The following is a 19,110-nucleotide window of genomic DNA, read 5'->3' on the forward strand; positions in this document are numbered from 1 at the left end:
GAATAGGTTGGGGCTGTTTCCCCTGTAGCGTCGGAGGCTAAGGGTTGACCTTATAGAGGTTTACAAAATTGAGGGGCATGGATCAGGTAAAGAGGCAAAGTCTTTTCCCTGGGGTCGGGAGTCCAGAACTAGAGAGCATAGGTTTAGGGTGAGAGGGGAAAGATATAAAAGAGACCTACGTGACAGCTTTTTCACACAGAGTGGTACATATATGGAATGAGCTGCCAGAGAAAGTGGTGGAGGCTGGTACAATTGCAACATTTAAGAGGCAGTTGGATGGGTATATGAATAGAAAGGGTTTGGAGGGATATGGGCCAGGTACTGGCAGGTGGGACTAGATTGGATTGGAATATCTGGTTGGCGTGGATGGGTTGGACCGAAGGGTCTGTTTCTATGCTGTACATCTCTATGACTCGATGATTCTAACAGGTAAAGGATATTACTGTAATGTGAATCCATTATTCAATAAATGTCACACTCAAAAATTGTAGAAAGGGAAAGTGGACCAAATACCCCAAAAACTTGATATTGATTTAATCTGTATTTTTATTTTGAAGACTTCTTAGGCTATGGAATGCTAAAGCATATGTTATTGAGTCATTTAAAAGATCTTGGATCACTTTTTGAAAAAGAATATGAAATAATATTTGGAAAGAGGGAAGGAAAATGAGAAGCAACTTAGCAAAAGTTGTGGATTATTTGCTGTTGTTGAAATGTTCTACAAACTAAAATAAATCTGAGTTCCTTCATCCTCAATGAACAGACTTGGATTGCTTTTTGAATAATGGTTCCAAAGCAATTTATAAGTGAAAATACTTTTGATGCAGAAATAAAATGGTAACTTTATTTTTGTTCAATACTTCAGATCCATTATTCAGCCATATATGCCACTCTACTTCCATTCACTATCTTGAATTATGATCCTCCACAAGCTGAAGAGTTCTTTGAATCCAGTATACAGCATATCAGGCCTCATTTGAGTGAGTATTGTACTGTGCATTATGATAATGCAGAATCTAAACTTTTGCAAATCAATAAAAGTCAGCAGACAATCACTCAAGTCATCGCATTGCTTGACTTCTCATTTTCAACACAATTATTTTCCATCTATAAATGATTTAAATGCATTGCAAGATTACATTACTGTTTAAACATTGAGTTTAAGTATATTAAATTTAAGACTTCAGTGGTGATTGCTTGTCTTAATATTAGATTTCTGGATTACAGTGTTTAATTGAAAGCCAAGCCTCTTTCCTGCACTGTTTCCATTCACAGTCCACTATTTTAAGTAAAACATGGAAAATTGGTGATTTAAGTATTGTGTGAATTGGTAGTAAGGTCCTGAGCACCTTGCCCAATTTCTCTGGCAACTATTGGCTTAAGCCACTCAGCCATGTACTGTACTTGATGGTGGCCTAAACTTTGGACTGGATTGGGAAAACTGATTGGGACAATAAATCAGTAAATGAAGATTGAATCGGAATTGCTATCTTTTTGAAGCCTAGAGATTGATGACTGAAGACTTCACGGGTTTGTGCAACCAGACATAAAGTTTACTGTCTAGTAAAGTAAAATAGCTTAAAATATTGATCTTGTACACAAATTTTCAAAATCAGCATGAAGCAAAAGTGAATTAACAAACAAAATGTGGTTATATAGAATGACCCACACATTGGATGTACATGGAATAATGTAGGTTAGATGGGCTTCAGATTGGTATGACATGTCGGCGCAACATCGAGGGGTGAAGGGCCTGTAATGTGCTGTAATGTTCTATGTTCTATTAAGTAGCTAATGCAACCAAGACCAATCCCATGCACTCATTAACAACCCTTCTAGATGTCAGAAATCACTGAGTCACAACAATCTCTCTCAATAATCTTTTCAAAGGGATTTCCACTCTTCAAACTCAAAGATCTGATTCTCAACTCCCTCCAATACAGTTGCAACTTAGGGTGCCTCAATATCTGCTCATTTTCCAGAGATTTAATCCTTTCTTCCAAGTCCTAATTGCACTCTAATTCACGATCCCACCTCCCCGGGATTTCTCTCAGCATGACATACATGGAGCCAGCACAAGACCACACTTTGCTACCTGCAGCCTCTACCTGTAATCTTCTGACGGTCTTTTCATTGTTCCTCTTGGTCACCAGCCTCTTCTTCTGGTTTCTTGGTTTTCTTTCTCTCTCAGGACTCCTGCCTTGACTTCTAGCATCCTTTCGATAGACCCTATATTGGGTCATGTGACAACTCATTTCCAATAGTTACAGTAAGAATAGAGATTGGATATCTCTTGCTTTTGAGTTTTTGATTAATTATACTGCTGTGGATTGTGTAGGTCAAATTTCAGCCACATCTTTAAGGGTTGAGGCATTTTGTAGAATTATGCTTGGATTGCGAATTTTAGGTAGCTTTGATAGCACCTTGCAAACATCCACCCTGTACCGAGGAAGTCAAAGGAAACTGAAACAAAAGTAGATTTTAATAATCTTTAAACAAAAAAGGCATGCAAGAATTTTCAGTTTCTTGCATGCCTTTTTTTGTTTAAAAATTATCAAAATCTACTTTTGTTCCAGTTTCCCTTGACTTCCATTTTATTATTATTACATTGCAATGAATATGTTTCATAACGTACTTCCTTGACTGTAAAGACTCTTAAGATGTCCTGAGCTCATCAATATAAATCCTTCAGTTTGTTTCTTTCCATTCTCCAGAAATATATAACATGTTAAATAAGAAAGTAAATTACGATGCCTTCTGAGACACCAATACTTTCAAAAAAAAAGGATTGATGGATATAAATTACATTTCATTTTAACTAAATCATGGCAAGTGACAACTTGATTTTGAAGTCTATATAGTTGGTCCTAATTTACCCCTTCCCATTTGAATAAATTTGAAATTTGCAGTCAAACATGTCTGTAGGAAGGCAAAGGATAATTTCCAGGAAAGAATTAAGATATATTAATATTTCTTCCATAAGTTCCTGATTTTAATTTGAAAATTTATTTTTATCCAAGCATCTAGAAGTACTGTGACTACATTTCAATTACATAATGCTGTTTATTGTATTTGTGTACTGTACCTTTCCCATAAGGATGAGTATTGTAAGACAAAAATATCCATCATTTTCATAGTTTAGAATATTAATCTTGCCAATTAACATTGGCAGTATTAATAGGAATGCAAAATCAATTCTCTAAAAATTATTTTGCAAGCTTATTAAATTTTTAACCTTTATTGTGCTGATTAGATTGTTTAGTGATCTACAGAGGAACCTCGATTATCCAAATGTCAGATTATCCGAAGAGGTCCCAATAGAAATATTACATCAAAGATGAGGTTGGGGAGTGGGCGGGGAGCGGGGGTGGGGGCGGTGTTGAACTAGTTGGGGGGAGCGGACGGGGGTGGGGAGAGGGCAGGGGCTCACAGGCAGTGTGATGCTGCCTAGCCTCCTGAGCGAGGAGCGGACTTAACAGAAAACTCTGAGCTCCAGTGGAAAGGCATTGGATCAATTAACCGAATAATCCATTATTATCCAAACAAAATAGTGTCCGCCCATCTTGTTCAGATAATCGAAGTTCCTCTTTAATGGAGGATTTTTTTTCCCTACATTATGACCGTAATTACACTTTGTAAATATTTAATTATGTAAAGCTCTTTGAGACGCCCATAGATCTCGAAAAATGCCACATAAATACAAGTTTGTTCTTTTTCCATAGATTTATGTGACCCTCATCTTCTGGTCCTACTTGGTTACTCACTAGCTCTGGCAAGCTATTTTCCTGAAGATCTAATTAAGACTATTTTTTGTGTGGATTTTCTAGCGAAGTTGGACTCTCAACTTGATAGTAAGTTTCATTTGTTTTTTAGACATTGGTACTTGTAAATTATTAAAGATATCATATGACCTTACGCTCCCAACAATTTTGAAATCTCATGTACATTAGGCCTGTATGCTGAACCCCCTCTTCCGCAATTATAGTTTCAAAACAAAGCATCACTGCCTTTGAACAAAGCATTTTGACATTTTGGTTAGTATTTTCCAGATGTGATCTAAAGCATTAATTACCAACTTGACATTTCCCTTACTTTTTGGATGCCAGTCCACACCCTTTTAGACGTGTACACTGGTCAGAGCTGAGATTGGATATGTTACATTTGGTTGAGAGTGAAATTTTAATATTCTAAACTTCAGATGTTTAGAGAAACAATTTTTGGATAGATTATGACCCCTAATTCAGGATTGACTGGTGACAACAAAATCAATTTAATTACTACTTTCTGGAATGAAGCTTGTTATCTTTAATCAGTCTGACCTGTAGTCGACATAAGTATAACATGATTCTTATCTCTCTACTTTTTGTCATTTACATAAATGATTTGGATGCGGGTATAAGAGGTACAGTTAGTAAGTTTGCAGATGACACCAAAATTGGAGGTGTAGTGGACAGCAAAGAGGGTTACCTCAGATTACAACAGGATCTGGACCAGATGGGCCAATGGGCTAAGAAGTGGCAGATGGAGTTTAATTCAGATAAATGCGAGGTGCTGCATTTTGGGAAAGCAAATCTTAGCAGGACTTATATGCTTAATGGTAAGGTCCTAGGGAGTGTTGCTGAACAAAGAGACCTTGGAGTGCAGGTTCATAGCTCCTTGAAAGTGGAGTCGCAGGTAGATAGGATAGTGAAGAGGGCGTTTGGTATGCTTTCTTTTTTGGTCAGAGTATTGAGTACAGGAGTTGGGAGGTCATGTTGCGGCTGTACAAGACATTAGTCAGGCCACTATTGGGATATTGCGTGCAAATCTGGTTCCCTTCCTATCGGAAAGATGTTGTGAAACTTGAAGGGGTTCAGAAAAGATTTACAAGGATGTTGCCAGGGTTGGAGGATCTGAGCTACAGGGAGAGGCTGAATAGGCTGGGGCTGTTTTCCCTGGAACGGCGGAGCATGAGGAGTGACCTTACAGAGGTTTACAAAATTGAGGGGCATGGGTAGGATAAATAGACAAAGTTTGTGCCCTTGGGTCGGGGAGTCCAGATCTAGAGGGCATAGGTTTAGGGTGAGAGGGGGAAGATATAAAAGAGCCCTAAGGGGCAACTTTTTCAAGCAGAGGGTGGTACGTGTATGGAATGAGCTGCCAGAGGATGTGGTGGAGGCTGGTACAATTGCAACATTTAAGAGGCATTTGGATGTGTATATGAATAGGAAAGGTTTGGAGGGATATGGACCTGGCTCTGGCAGGTGGGACTAGATTGGGTTGGGATATCTGGTCGGCATGGATGGGTTGGACCGAAGGGTCTATTTCCATGCTGTACATCTCTATGACTCTACTCTGCGAAGCACTAGGCTATATGTGAAGGCTTACCAGCATCCTCTTGGGATAATTAGGCATGGGCAATAAATGGTGCCTGTTTCGAGAATACCTCCATGTTGGGAATGAGCAGAAAAATGTCAAACACATCTGAATTACTCATTGTTTAACTTTGATCTTACCCAGCAGTAAAAACTCTTCTGCTTATCATTTTGTTCTTGAGTCAGTTGGACTGTTCATTTAAAAAGTATTCAGAGCTGGGAAGTGATTAGTTTTCTTCTTTCAAATGCATATCATCATCGTCATGCTTGTATTTACATTTTGAGGTTACTGTTTTAAAGGTAACTTAGAAATTATGTAACCCGCTGTGTGCTTCTGGATCAACTGATTAAGCAACTTAACAGCTGATGAAAGTTGCCTTTGGAAGTGTTGGCTAACATTATAATGGTACAACATTTTGCCAGAGAAAGAGGCTCCTAAGAAAGGGAGAGAAAAATTCCTGCACTTGATTGTTATCTGTTAACTGCATCGGCGTCTGCACATGAAGATTTGATTGAGGATGGGATCAAAATCATCCTTTTGAATAAAATGCCTTTATAAAGGGTAAAATTGGTGAAAAGAGAAAGTACTGTAATTTATTTTAATAATTGATTTCTAATGCTAGCGTTCCCTGATGTTCTGAACATGCGGATCCGGTTACGTTTGATGGAGCTGAACAGAGCTGTCTGTTTAGAGTGCCCGGAATTCCAGACACCTTGGTTTCATGACCGTTATTGTCAGCAATTACTAAATAAAGGTTAGTGATTACTTCTAAAAATAGAAATATATTTTTATCCCTTTTTGCTGAGGCTTTTTCCACTGTTATTTCTCTTTTAACACTTATTCAATGCAGTCTGTATTGTTGTGGGAAGGGATATAAGAGCATAAGAAATAGAAGCAGGAGTAATCATTCAGCCCCTCAACTTTGACCCACCATTAAATAAGACTGTGGCTGATCTGCCTTGCAACTCATTTCCTCTTTTGTGCTAGTTCCCTGGAAAGTTGAGAGCTATGATACTTTTTAACTTTCTAATTGTACCAGAGGGTAAAGGGCAGAAAGGATGTTCCCAGTGATCAGGAACTCCAGAATTAAGAATGTGGAATAAACTCTTTTGGACTGAGATGAGAAGTTTCTTCATTCAGAGAATGGTGAGACTGTGGAATTCACTGCCACAAAAAGAAATTTAGGCCAAAACATTGTATAATTTCAGGAAGGATTTAGATACAGTTCAAAGGTTCATCAGTATCCTGAGATTGGATACACTTGGAGCTTGATCTGTGTCTCTGCAGCTGTAACACTGTATTCTGTCCGTTGTTCTGCTACCCTGATGCATTTTCATATGGTACAAAAATTGTTTGTGCAGCACACAAAGCAACACGTTCACTGTATATCGGTGCATGTGACAACAATAAATGAAACTCAAACTAAAGGGATCAAAGGATACAGGGAAGCAGCAGGAACAGACTATTGAATTGAATGATCAGCCATGATCACATTGAATGGCAGAGCAGGCTCAAAGGGCGAAATGGCTGACATATACTCCTATTTCTGGGTTCCTTTTAAAATACCTTCAGTGTTCTAGCCTCTACGATGTCTGGGTAGAGAATTCCAGACATTCATCTCTGGGAGAAAAATTCCTTTGCATCTCAGTTTTAAAGGATTGTCTCCTCATTTTGTGACGTGCCCCCTAGTTGAAACTTTCTTATTAGTGGCAACATCGTCTCAACTTCTATCCTGTCAAACATCTTGGAATCTTGCATGTTTCCATCAGATCACCCTTCATTTTTCTAGACTCTAATGAATAAAGTCCTAACCTGTTCAGGTGTTCTTAAAAGTCAACCACTTCATCCCAGGAATCAGCCTAATGAATCTTTTTTGTTTGAACTGCCTAATATGCAAGTACATCCTTTTTTAAATATGGAGGCCAAAGCAGCATAACCTTCCCCACATGCTGCCTTACCAACACCCTGCACAGTTGCAACACAGCTTCTCTATTTTGAACTCCAAACTCCTTGTATTAAAGACCCCAAATTCCATTTGCCTTCTTAATTACTTGCACATGCATGTTAACTCTATATGTTTCATGCATAGGATCACCAGCTGCATGGTAGTTTTCTGAGGTCACTCTCCACTAAGCTAATAGTCTGCTTTTGATTTGTCCTGCTGAAGTGCATGACTTCATTCGTTAAAATCCACCTACCAATCTTTTGTCCACTGTCTGAACCTTTCTGCCTCCTCTTGTAGATTATCTATGTCCTTATTACAACATGGCCTCCCACCTATTTTTGTCTCTTCAGAAAATTTTGATATATTACATTTTGATCCCTCCTGGTGTCATTATTATAGATAGTAAATAATTAGTTAAAATTAATGCTTGTGGCTGGAAGAACACAGCAAGCCAGGCAGCATCAGGAGGGGAGAAGTCAACGTTTTGGGTATTGGCCTTCCTGAGGACTTAATGTGGGGATAAAGAAAGCTACAAATAAAGAGAGAGGGGTTGGTGGGTGGAATGGTAAGTTAGTGATAGGTGGTGTGGGGAGAGTAGTGGAATGGTGAGATAGTGATTGATAGGCACTACTTCACTACCTATCACTACCTCACCATACCGCTATTCTCCCCACCTATCCCACCCCATCCTCTCTTTATCTGTAACTCCCCATACTCCCACATCTAGTCCTGAAGAAGGATTAATACTCGCAATGTTGACTTCTCCACCTCCTTACTCTGTCTGGTTTGCTGTGTTTGTCCAGCTTCCTGTTTGTTTACTTCGGATGCCAGCATCTGCAGTTTTTTTTGTCTCTATTAATAGTTATCTTTTATTTAGTGTCTTTCTGCTTGACCCGCAGGAGAGCCAATGGTCCCAATGTGATAGCATGGGTCTGGGTCTCAGAATGTATAAATGGAATGTTTGTGTCATTTTTAATACTGTTGACTTTGTACTTTATTAAGAATGGGACCAATATGCCATTGAGTTATCTGTATTGTCTATGATCTTTTGCCGTGTTTCAATCCATGGTTAACATACAAGTTCAATAACTGAAATATAAAATATCAGGACAAGAGTGCCTGTCAAAATTCAAATTTCAATGAAGTTTTCATGTATCATTAATTGTATATGCCTGAGGAGATAACTGAATAAATATGATAATTGTGATTCTGTTGAGTAAGTAAATTTTATCTCCATCAGTTTTAATCATAGGTGGAACAATGGTATTGAGGAAAAAGGTTACTGTTATTCGCTCGGTATAGACTTGTCACCTGTCATTAACATCAGTGATGTAATTGGTGCAGACTTTTGATCTTATGTTTTCAATGTGTGTTGAAACCTCATTTGATATGTTAAAATTTACGTTATTAATACTAAGCATTCGAGTATATCAATTTCTGACTGCAAAACTTGCTGTTTTGTAACGTTTTTATTTTAAAGGCAATCCTTCTGTCAGTGCAATCCAGCAGCAGATTCAAGAAATATTGGAGCACTTATTGGGAGGAAGTATCTACTTCAAAACCTCTGTATTTACCCCATATTATTACTTAATAGGTATGTTACTTGATCTTCTGCAATTTCCTTCAGATATAATCATGTTTTGCATTTTAGAGGAAAGGTAATTTAAATTTCCTGTATTATTCTCTGTTCCTCCTAACTCCAGTGATCTAATGTATCACTGATTCTGAAATCAAAGAGTTCTTTAATTTTGATGTAAGAGTTCATTGCTTTTTGAGTACATTGTTTTTAAAGACCTTTAAAACTGAAATTGATCTTTCATTTTAATAACACTGCACATACTTCCCTGTCGGTCCACTCAGGTAATTGTCTGTGTGGAGTTTGCACGTTCTCCCCATGTCTGTGTGGGTTTCCTCTGGATGCTCTGGTTTCCTCCCACAATCCAAAGATGTGCAGGTCAGGTGAATTGGCCATGCTAAATTGCACATAGTGTTAGGTGCATTAGTCAGAGGGCAAGGGGTCTGGGTAAGTTACTCTTCGGAGGGTCGGTGTGGACTGGTTGGGCCGAAGGGCCTGTTTCAATACTGTACAGAATCTAAAATCTAAATGAGGCTTTAAAACAAAAAAAACAGAATGAATGATCGTCGATTATCTAATTAAATGATTACAGTCTTCCTAATTCTTTTGAAATAAATTCAACTTTCATGTTAAAAACTGCTACTTAGCAAGTTTTCAGAAGATTTAATGAAAGAATGTAGGAAGACCAGATATTGAGTAAGCTATTTAACCTAGAATCTGTTATGCCATTTAATTCAATCATGTTTGATCTGTATCTTGACTGTATTTACTCTCTCAAGCTCTTCACAACTGAAAATAATCAGTCTTAAACTTCAATTGACCTGGTATCTACAGCCTTTTGAGGAATGTGTTCCAAATTTCAATCACCCCTTTTGTTAGGAATAATGCTCTCTTTTGTAAATAACCTAGTTCTAATTTCTGATTTATCCCTCTGGACTGGACTTTCGCACAAGAGGGAATAGTTTCTTGGAATATACCCAATCAAATCCCTTCATTATTATTCTTAAACGGAATCATCTCTCAACCATCTAAATTTAGGTCATATAAACTTCTCTTATTCCTTCGTTGCCAGCTTTTAATCCTTTTAAGCTATGGTATAAAAAATGAGGTCTGCAGATGCTGGAGATCACAGCTGAAAATGTGTTGCTGGTTAAAGCACAGCAGGTTAGGCAGCATCCAAGGAACAGGAAGTTTGACGTTTCGGGCATAAGCCCTTCATCAGGAATGGCCGAAACGTCGAATTTCCTGTTCCTTGGATGCTGCCTAACCTGCTGTGCTTTAACCAGCAACACATTTCAAGCTATGGTATATACATGGTCAACTTTCTCTGCATCCTGAACACATACACACATGCTGAAAACTGAATTCAGTACTTCAAATGGTACCCACCCAAGACTTTATTTCCTTTCTTTTGAATTCCACCTCCTTTGAGATAAATATTAACACTTCATTTGTTATTTCCAGGTGATCATTCTTTCATGTAAATGTACCACTGTAAATCCATGTTTGGCATCCTTATCTTCTCAAGAAAAAGTTATTGTTAATGGTGATTTTCCCCCATTAAATACTTTGATTTTGAAATTTATAATTCATTTCTTGTAGACTTTGAATGTGTCCTTGACAAATATCAAAAGCCTCTTCCTTATGTTGATCAAAATGTTATGCTACTTTCTGAGAAGAGAAAAATGTTTTGGGAACCAGACAACAAACATATTAATGAGAAACAGCTAGTACCTGGAACACACAGGTTTGTACACAGCCAGTTTGCTTTTTCTCTTAAATGTTATTCTGAAGCAATATCTTTCAAAATATCTTCAAAACGAGGTCACTCTACCAAGATAAAACCTGCATTTTTTTTTGTGTAGCTCGTAACTAGCTTGTAACTGCTTAATTTAGACTTTTTTGAATGTTGTTCAGTTTCTATGTGCTCCTATCGAACTAACCAACTAGTATTTTAGCCACAATTGTGTGATATTAAGAATGGTCATTTCTCAAAAGCTACTTGCAGTACTACTCCCCATCTGATACAATAAGATTTGTTATCTACGAAATTGAGTGTGTTGGGTTTTTTTATTTTGCTTTGAAATAGTTATTTGCAGCAGAGATCTGAAGGTTACTACGCATCTGCAGTTTGCCATAGCTAAACCAGCAAGAAAGATTCAAATTTCCACAAATATTAATTTATTCTATAATCTTTCCTATAGTGAGAACTTAATAGAGTGCATCATATATGTTGATGTGGTTTGGTATTTTTTAAATGTAGATTCATGCATTGGACTTACGGCCTTTTTTATGAATTGGTAGTTAACTCACTGTAAAACACGTTGAAGTAAAGTCGTTCTGTGTGGTTTAACCAAAATAGTATATTGTGTTATTGACATTTTTTGACTGCATTAGTATTAATAATAACATTTAGTAAGTAAGGTTATTGACAATTTTACATTTTTGAGTGACTTAATTACAAACTGGTATTTTATAGCATAAACTTTGGCAACCAGCTGCATTTTGTGGATGCCTGGGTTCGGCTACATATTTATTTTATAAGCTTTTTACTTCAAATTAGCGCTCACTCTACATATTTTGCAGGTTGAATGCTTTAACGTTTGAGGTTAAAATTTATCAATTACCGTGGACAGATCTTCATAGACAATTTTGCCATTTTTTGTCTGTGCCATCTATCAATTCAACCAAATATACCCAGAGCTGATTTCCTTGCCTTTTCCATGCATTATTTTAGATGCAGTATTAGACTTGGTTGTCTGCCTCCTTTGTTAGTCCATCATTACAGTCCTTTTGACAGTGTGCATTCATTCTATTTTGACTCATCCATGCTTGTATTCCCTCATCTATCCTTTATTTTGCCTCCATCTTGGCTGTTTCAAGGCTTTCCTGGATGGCCTTCTGTTCATTTTTACCCTTCATGCATTTGCTCATTTAAAAATGCATCTATGTGTATCGTAACTCTCAATGTTCTATTTGCCCATTGTCCCTGTCCTTAGGTTCCTGGTTTGATTAAAGCTTGATTTTTAAACTTTTCATGTTCAAATCTGTCTGTGACTTTGGAATTCTCTTCCTCCAAGCAGCTATCTCTTCAGCTGTCTAGGCCTTTGACTCTAGAACTTCCTCCTTCAACTTGTCAATCTCTGTCTCCTCCCTTAAGGTGCTCTTTAAAGCCTTCCATACTGGCCAAACTTTTGGTTAGCTGTCCTAATGTTGCAGTGTAGGCGGTTTAGGGTGTAGGTTTGCTCGCTGAGCTGTAGGTTTGATATCCAGACATTTCATTACCTGGCTAGGTAACATCATCAGTGGTGACCTCCAAGACACTTGGACATTGCCACTGATGATGTTACCTAGCCAGGTAATGAAACGTCTGGATATCAAACCTACAGCTCAGCGAGCAAACCTACACTCTAAACCTCAAACTGAGCTACAAACCTTCACAAACCTCGCTAATGTTGCAGTATTTTTGAATGTAAATATTTTTTGTTTGATTACGCTCTGTAAATTGTGTTGGGATGTTTTACAGCTTTAATAGTGCTATAAAATTGTTAAACTCTTAAACACATTAACTTTGGTTCTTTTTTTGCTTTCATGTAAAAGTTGAATGTCAAGTTGTTACAATTGTTTTTCTTTAAACTGTCTCTATATGCATATTTATGTAGTATGTATAATAATGCAGAAAAGAGGTAACTTGAATTGATGATCAAATTATACTCAATTCCAGAATGTGTTGACGTGGCCTTTTAAAAAAAAAAGCTTATTTCACCTTTTTAAACAGAACAGGAAATAGAAATCTTCTGATTATTGTAAGTGCCCTTGAGACACTGATTTAAAAAGAGGAATGAAGACAGATGAAGTTTTTAAAAAAAAGTTTTTAAGTCATTTCTTGTTTATGTTTGAGATCTGAAGGTTGGTGCAGCAAGCCATTAAGAAGGCAAATGGTATATGGCCTTTATCACAAATATTTTCATAAAGGAATGCAGTTAACTTGCTTCAATTCGAAAAGCAAAAACTATGTTGAGTTCTGAGCACCTTATTTAAAGAAGGATATTAAAGCCCTGGAAAAGTTCAAAGGGGATTTGTTAGAATGATTATCAGGAATAAAGAATTTTAGACATAAGGAAAGATTAGAGAGTTTAGGCTTGTTTTCTTTGGAGCAGAGAAGATTAAGAGGTGATCTTATTGAGGTGTTCAAAATTATGAACAATTTTGACATGGTAAAGAAGGATATTCTGTGTCCACTAATTGCTACGTCAGTAACTAGCATTCACATTTCAAGAGTGTCAGCAAGAGAGCTAGGAGTGAGATGAGGAGGGACTTCTTTAGTCAGACAGTTATGAGAACTTGGAGTGTGTTGCCATAGGAGTTTTCATATGAGAGTTTGATATATATTTGAAAGTAATAAAGTTAAAAGGTGATGGAGATAGAGTTGGAGAATAGGGACTAACTGGATAGTTCTTCTGGGAGCTGACAATAATGGGTCAAATGGCCACCTGTACTATAAAATTTTATGATTGTATGATATTGCAAAAGTACATGACAGCCTGAAAGATTAGGAAACGTAAGATCAACAAAGGCCAAAAAAGTAATTAAAAAAGCAAAGATAAATCATGAAAGAAAACCAATGTATGACATAAAAATGGATAGAAGAAGCTTCCTTAAGTATATAAAAGGGAAGAGCATATCTAAAGTAAATCTTTGTCTCTTGGAGGATGAGAATGGGGAGTTAATAATGGAGATCACAGAAACGACAAGAGACATTAAATCAATATTTTGCCTCTTCTCACAGTGGTGGAAACTAGTACCATCCTGATAGGAACAGGTAATGCAGAGGTAATAAAAAAGAACAAACTTAAAACAATTGTTGAGTTTGATGATAGACAAGCCCGTGGGGCTTAATGGCCTACCTCCTAGGACCTTAAAGGAAGTGGCAGCAGACATAGTGAATCCATTGGTTATAATATTCCAAAATTTCCACAATGGGAAAAAGGTTCCAGTGGATTGCAAGAATGTAAACCTAATGTCCTTGTTCACGAAAGGCAGGGAGGCAGACAGTTGGAAATTATCGACCTATTAGTTTAACATTTGTCATAGTCATACAGCATGGAAACAGACCCTTTTATCCAATCAGTCCATACTGAATATAATCCCAAATTAAACTAGTCCCATCTAGCTGCTTCTGGCCCATATCCTTTTTCCTATTCATGTACTTATCCAAATGCCTTTTAAATGTTCCAATTGTATACACCTCCACCGCTTCCTCAGGAAGTTCATTCTACACGTGAACCACCCTCTGTGTAAAACATTTGTCTCTCATGTCTTTTATAAATCTCTCTTCTCACCTTAAACATGTGCCCCTGAGTCTTTAAATCTTCCATTCTATGGAAAAGACAATTGCCATTAACTCTATGTATACCCCTCATTATTTTATAAAATTATATAAGGTAACCTCTCATCCTTACTCCTGTGGAAAAAAGTCTCAGCCTATTCAGCCTTTCTTTATAATGCAAATGTTCCATATCTGGCACCATCCTTGTAAATCTCTTCTGAACCCTCTCCAGCTTAATAATACCCTTCCTGTGACTGGCTGACCAGAACTGGACATAGTATTCCAGAAGAGGCCTCACTAATGTCCTGTACAACTTAAACGTGACTTCCAATTCCTGTACTCAAAGGACTGAGCAATGAAGGCAAGTGTGCCAAATGTCTTTTTAACCATCCTGTTTATATGTGACTCAAACTTGAAAGAATTATTACTTGAACCCCTAAATCCCTCGATTCTACAACACTACCCAAGCCGCCACCCTGCCCCCCCCCCACTTTATTGTACCAAAATGCAATGTCTCGCATTTATCCAAATTGAACTCTTTTTGCCATTTTTCAGCTCATTGACCCATTTAATTAAGATCCCTTTGTAATCTAAGAAAATCTTCTTTGCTGTCTATTATGCCATCAATTTTGGTGTCATTGCAAACGTACTAACCATACCTTCTATATTCTCATCCAAATCCTTTATATAAATGACAACCAAAAGACAACCCAGAACCGATCCCTGTGAAACACCGCTGGTGACAGGCCTCCAGTCCAAAAAACCAACCCTTCACCACCACTTTTCTCTTGCCGTTAAGCCAATTATGTGTGCAGTTGGCAAGCTCACCCAGAATCCTATTTGACCTAACTTTATTAATTAGTTTACCATGCGGAACCTTGTCGAAGTCCAAGTAAACAAGTCTATTGCTCTGCCGTCTTCAATCTTTTTGGTAACTTTCTCAAGAAAATCAGTCAAGTTTGTTTTCCTAGCGCAAAGCCATGCTGACTATCCCTAATCAATTTTTCCCTCTCTAAATGTTCATAGAAAACTGTTAGAATCTGTTTTTCAGGAAGTAAGCATAGAACATTTGAAAAGTTAAAATGCAACCCATCAGAGTCAGCATGGTTTTGTGAAGAGTAACTCTTCAAAGATGTAACTAGCAAAGTGGATAAGAAGGATCCTGTAGATGTAATATGTCTGAATTTAAATAAGGTATTTGATAAGGTGTGACATAAAAAATTAATATACAATGTAAGATCACATGGAGTTAGGAGGCAGTTAGCTCGGTCAGAGGATTGGCTTACCGAGAGTTAGAATAAATGGGCTTTTTCTAGTTTGCAAAATATAACTGGTTGGGTGCTGCATTACAATCTATTAATAACTTTGTAGGGATAGAAGATTATATAGCCAAATTTACAGATGATACTAAAATAGGTGAGAAAGTAAGCTGTAATGTACAAATAAAATATTTACAGGTGGATCTCCATAGTCGATGGATGCAATTTCCACACTGAGGTTACCATTGATGGACTTTCCTTCTCAACCTCTCCCATCACCTAAGGTGTAGGGCCCCTCCGTTAATAAGAGAGCGGTCTAATAATGGTCTGATTGGACTAATACAACTTAAGTGACTTAGCCATGATTTGGCTGATGGAGTTCAACATAGATAAATGTGAGGTTATCCATTTTGGTCAGAAGAATAGAAAGATAACATCATCTAAATGGAGAGAAACTTAAGGGTATTGCAGTTCAGAGGGATCTGGGTGTCCTTGTGTGTGAATCACAAAACTAGTGTGCAAGTATAGCAGGTAATAAGGAAGCCAAATTAAATTTCAGCATTTATTGTTAAGAGATAATGTACAAAAGTAGGGAAGTGTTGCTGCAACTGTACAAACATTATGGCATCATACATGGAGCCTTGCAAACATTTTATTCCACTTCCTTAAGGAGGGATGTAGTTATTATGGAAGCAGTTCAGAGGAGCTTCATGATTCCAGAGTTGAGGGGTTTATCATAGGAGAAGAAATTGAACAGTTTAAGCATATACTCTTCAGGGTTAAAAGAATGAGAGGAGATTTAATTGAGGTACATTTGATACTAAAGGGAATTGACAAAGTAGTTGCAGAGTGGATGTTTCCACTTGTGGAGCAGCCTACAATTAGAGGTGATAGTTTTAGGATAAGGAGTAGCAGGTTTAAAATGGAGATGAGAAATTACTTCTCCGAAAAAATAATGAATCTGTGGAATTCACTACTCTGGAGTGTGGTGGATGCAGGGACATTTAAGGAGGATACAGATTTTTAACTACTGATGGGTTGAAGTGTTATGCAGAGCGGGCAGGAAAATGGAGTTGGGGTCAAGATGAGATCAACCATGATCATATTGAAAGGTGGAGGGGGTGTGAGAGGCTGAATTGCCTACAACTGCTCCTAGTTCTTATGAGCCTTGATAAAACTACACCTGGAAGTTGCGAGCGTTTTTGATCCTCTTCTGAGGAAGGAAACACTTTCCACAGATTGATTGTGCAGAGATTCACGAGACTAATTCATTAGATTGTGGAAATTCTACATGAGAATTTGAGGAAACTGGGCCTTTATTCTCTACAATTTAGAAGAAAGTCAGTTGACCTCATTTAAAACTGTTTTCGAAGGGTTGATGCAGAACTGACTTTTTTCTCTGGCTATGGTGTCTAGAACCAGAGGACACGGTCTCAAAACAAGGGCAAGTCATTTAGGACAGTCATGAAGAGGATTTACTTCTTAGTAAATCTTTGGAATTCTCTAATCGGAGGATTGTGGGAGCTCAGTCATTGAATATGTTCAAGATAGAATTTGGTACATTTTTGCATACTCCTGATGAGAGATACAGGGATAGTACTGGAAAATGGTATTGAGTTGGATGATCAACTATGATCAAGAATGGCAGAGTATGTGGAAGCAGTTAAATGGCCTTCTACTCCTATGTTCCCACAAACAAGTGCTCCCATGACCTTCATACAATTCCAGATTTCATATTACATCAAATAAAAGTAAAATATTATGTTTGCTGCAAATCTGAAATAAAAACAGAAAACACTGGAGAAACTTGGGTCTAGCAGCATCTGTGGAGAGAGAAACATATGCAATGTTTCGATCCAATCTGACTATTTTTCAAACTGAAGAAGAATTATTATCAGTACATTATGAATTAAAAATAATCAAAAGTGTTGCCTTTCCTATAGGATTGCTATAGATTTTCTTGACTCTAAAGCCTTCTGCAAGAACTCTCATCACATGAAAGGAGACACTGTTATGAAAAAGAGACACTTGGAGATTTTGGGATACCATGTAGTACAGGTACAATGTTATTTCTGAGAAAATGCCTTATTCTGATTGCTTTCAAAATATATACACATACCTTGACTCTATAAGAGTAGCATTTTATATACTGATGTAATGGTTTAGATTAGTCATGCATTTTCCAACAGCTTCAAGATGAATAGAAGCTTGAAATGGTGCAAGGATCTGTTCAGTTTTCTCTCTGGCGTTTTCATTTTTTTTCAAACTTTACACAAGAAATGACCTGGATTTGAAATTTATCTTTCTAAGTGAGCTTAATGAAGGTAAATAATACATGGTTTGTTTTTTTTTTAATCCAAAATATATGAAGTGGTTGGCAGAAATGTGCTGCATTTCATTGATAAGGTAATGACATGGTCTTTAAATTACCATCTTACATGCTACATGTAAGATTTCATCATGCAAATTAATATGTACATGAAGAAATAAACTTTAGCTAACATTGCTGTCATTAGCACCCAGGCAATTTTAGAGTCTACCAAAAAAAAAGTAACACTTTAGAGTACTAAGACCCAGGTGTGTATCTATCAGTTGTAATCTGTCAGGCTTCCTGTTGGATTGGGAAAAATCCAGACTATTGTGCATTAACCATTTTGTTTCCCATTAGCTTTTTTAATTAGCCATGTAAGGTACTATATTATGAGCTGTTAATTTTTTTTCCAATAAAAGAAAATTTAATTTCCATTTAAATTAAAATAAATGCTATCAATTGTAGCATTGGTGACCGGTGAGGCAGTAATTTTACTTTTATTGCTTTTTATTTTTGAATTTTTTTACTTAAAGTCTGAAATAAAGCATCACCAATAAATGATAAAAATAAGTGTCCTCATACTTCAGAATTTCAAATAATCCTTTTGCTTTTTTAGTATTTCTGTGTAGTTTATACTTTTATTTCTTGTAGTGCAACTTTACAAATTTTGCCTTTTTTTGACTCTTTATAGATCCCTCATTTTCAATGGAATTCCATGGAATTATCTACAAAGGATGCATGGGTAGAATATCTTAAACAAAAGATATTTACAAAAAAATCTTGAAATCATGAATCAAGTTTCAGATCAGTTGTGGAAATGTACTAAATATTGTAATAAAGCAGATTTATTCTTGTATTAATTTTTATTATTTCTTAAACCCAATTCAACTGTCAAAAAATTGGAAATTCTAAACCAGCATTAAAAAAAAAGTACCACAAGTAAGGATAATTTTTGGGAATGTATCCTACATTAGTGAGAAGCTCCAAGATTAGAGATTTACCATATTGAATATGAAATATCTTGAGTGAAATTTCTGTACAGTGGTGGAATATAATGTACTGGAGGATAATTACTTTTTTTTAACTATAGACTTTAATCAGGTAATTTTTAAACAAAAGAAGAAAATACAATGAATTGATTTTTTTTAGACAAACTCAGTTTCAGCAAATGGTAAAATGCACAACAGGTAACTGGGGTATTTTTAGAATAATTAGGAGTTGTGCAAATATTTTGTAATTCTGTGAGAAGTAAATTAATTTTAAAGCTTTTTAATCTCAAATTTTATAATTTAAGCAATGTTAAAGCTGATGAAACTAATGTGCAAGTTGTATTCT

General features: G+C 36.7%; 1 protein-coding gene across 4 annotated transcripts in view; it reads left to right on the forward strand.

Annotated features, from left to right (window-relative positions):
* fastkd1 (FAST kinase domains 1) overlaps positions 1 to 18,661 on the forward strand; it is a 54,166-nt gene extending 35,505 nt beyond the window's left edge. For all 4 annotated transcript variants that reach the window (XM_060827283.1, XM_060827284.1, XM_060827285.1 and 1 more), the window contains 7 exons: positions 866 to 980; positions 3,723 to 3,851; positions 5,978 to 6,109; positions 8,781 to 8,894; positions 10,479 to 10,623; positions 17,408 to 17,522; positions 18,467 to 18,661. In XM_060827283.1, coding sequence (XP_060683266.1) covers positions 866 to 980; positions 3,723 to 3,851; positions 5,978 to 6,109; positions 8,781 to 8,894; positions 10,479 to 10,623; positions 17,408 to 17,522; positions 18,467 to 18,559 — 843 coding nt within the window. In that variant the 3' untranslated portion in view covers positions 18,560 to 18,661. The remainder of the gene's footprint in view (positions 1 to 865; positions 981 to 3,722; positions 3,852 to 5,977; positions 6,110 to 8,780; positions 8,895 to 10,478; positions 10,624 to 17,407; positions 17,523 to 18,466) is intronic.
* The last annotated feature ends 449 nt before the right edge of the window (positions 18,662 to 19,110 follow it).

Source organism: Hemiscyllium ocellatum, chromosome 7, assembly GCF_020745735.1.
Source record: "Hemiscyllium ocellatum isolate sHemOce1 chromosome 7, sHemOce1.pat.X.cur, whole genome shotgun sequence".
NCBI classification, from domain to species: Eukaryota; Metazoa; Chordata; class Chondrichthyes; order Orectolobiformes; family Hemiscylliidae; genus Hemiscyllium; species Hemiscyllium ocellatum.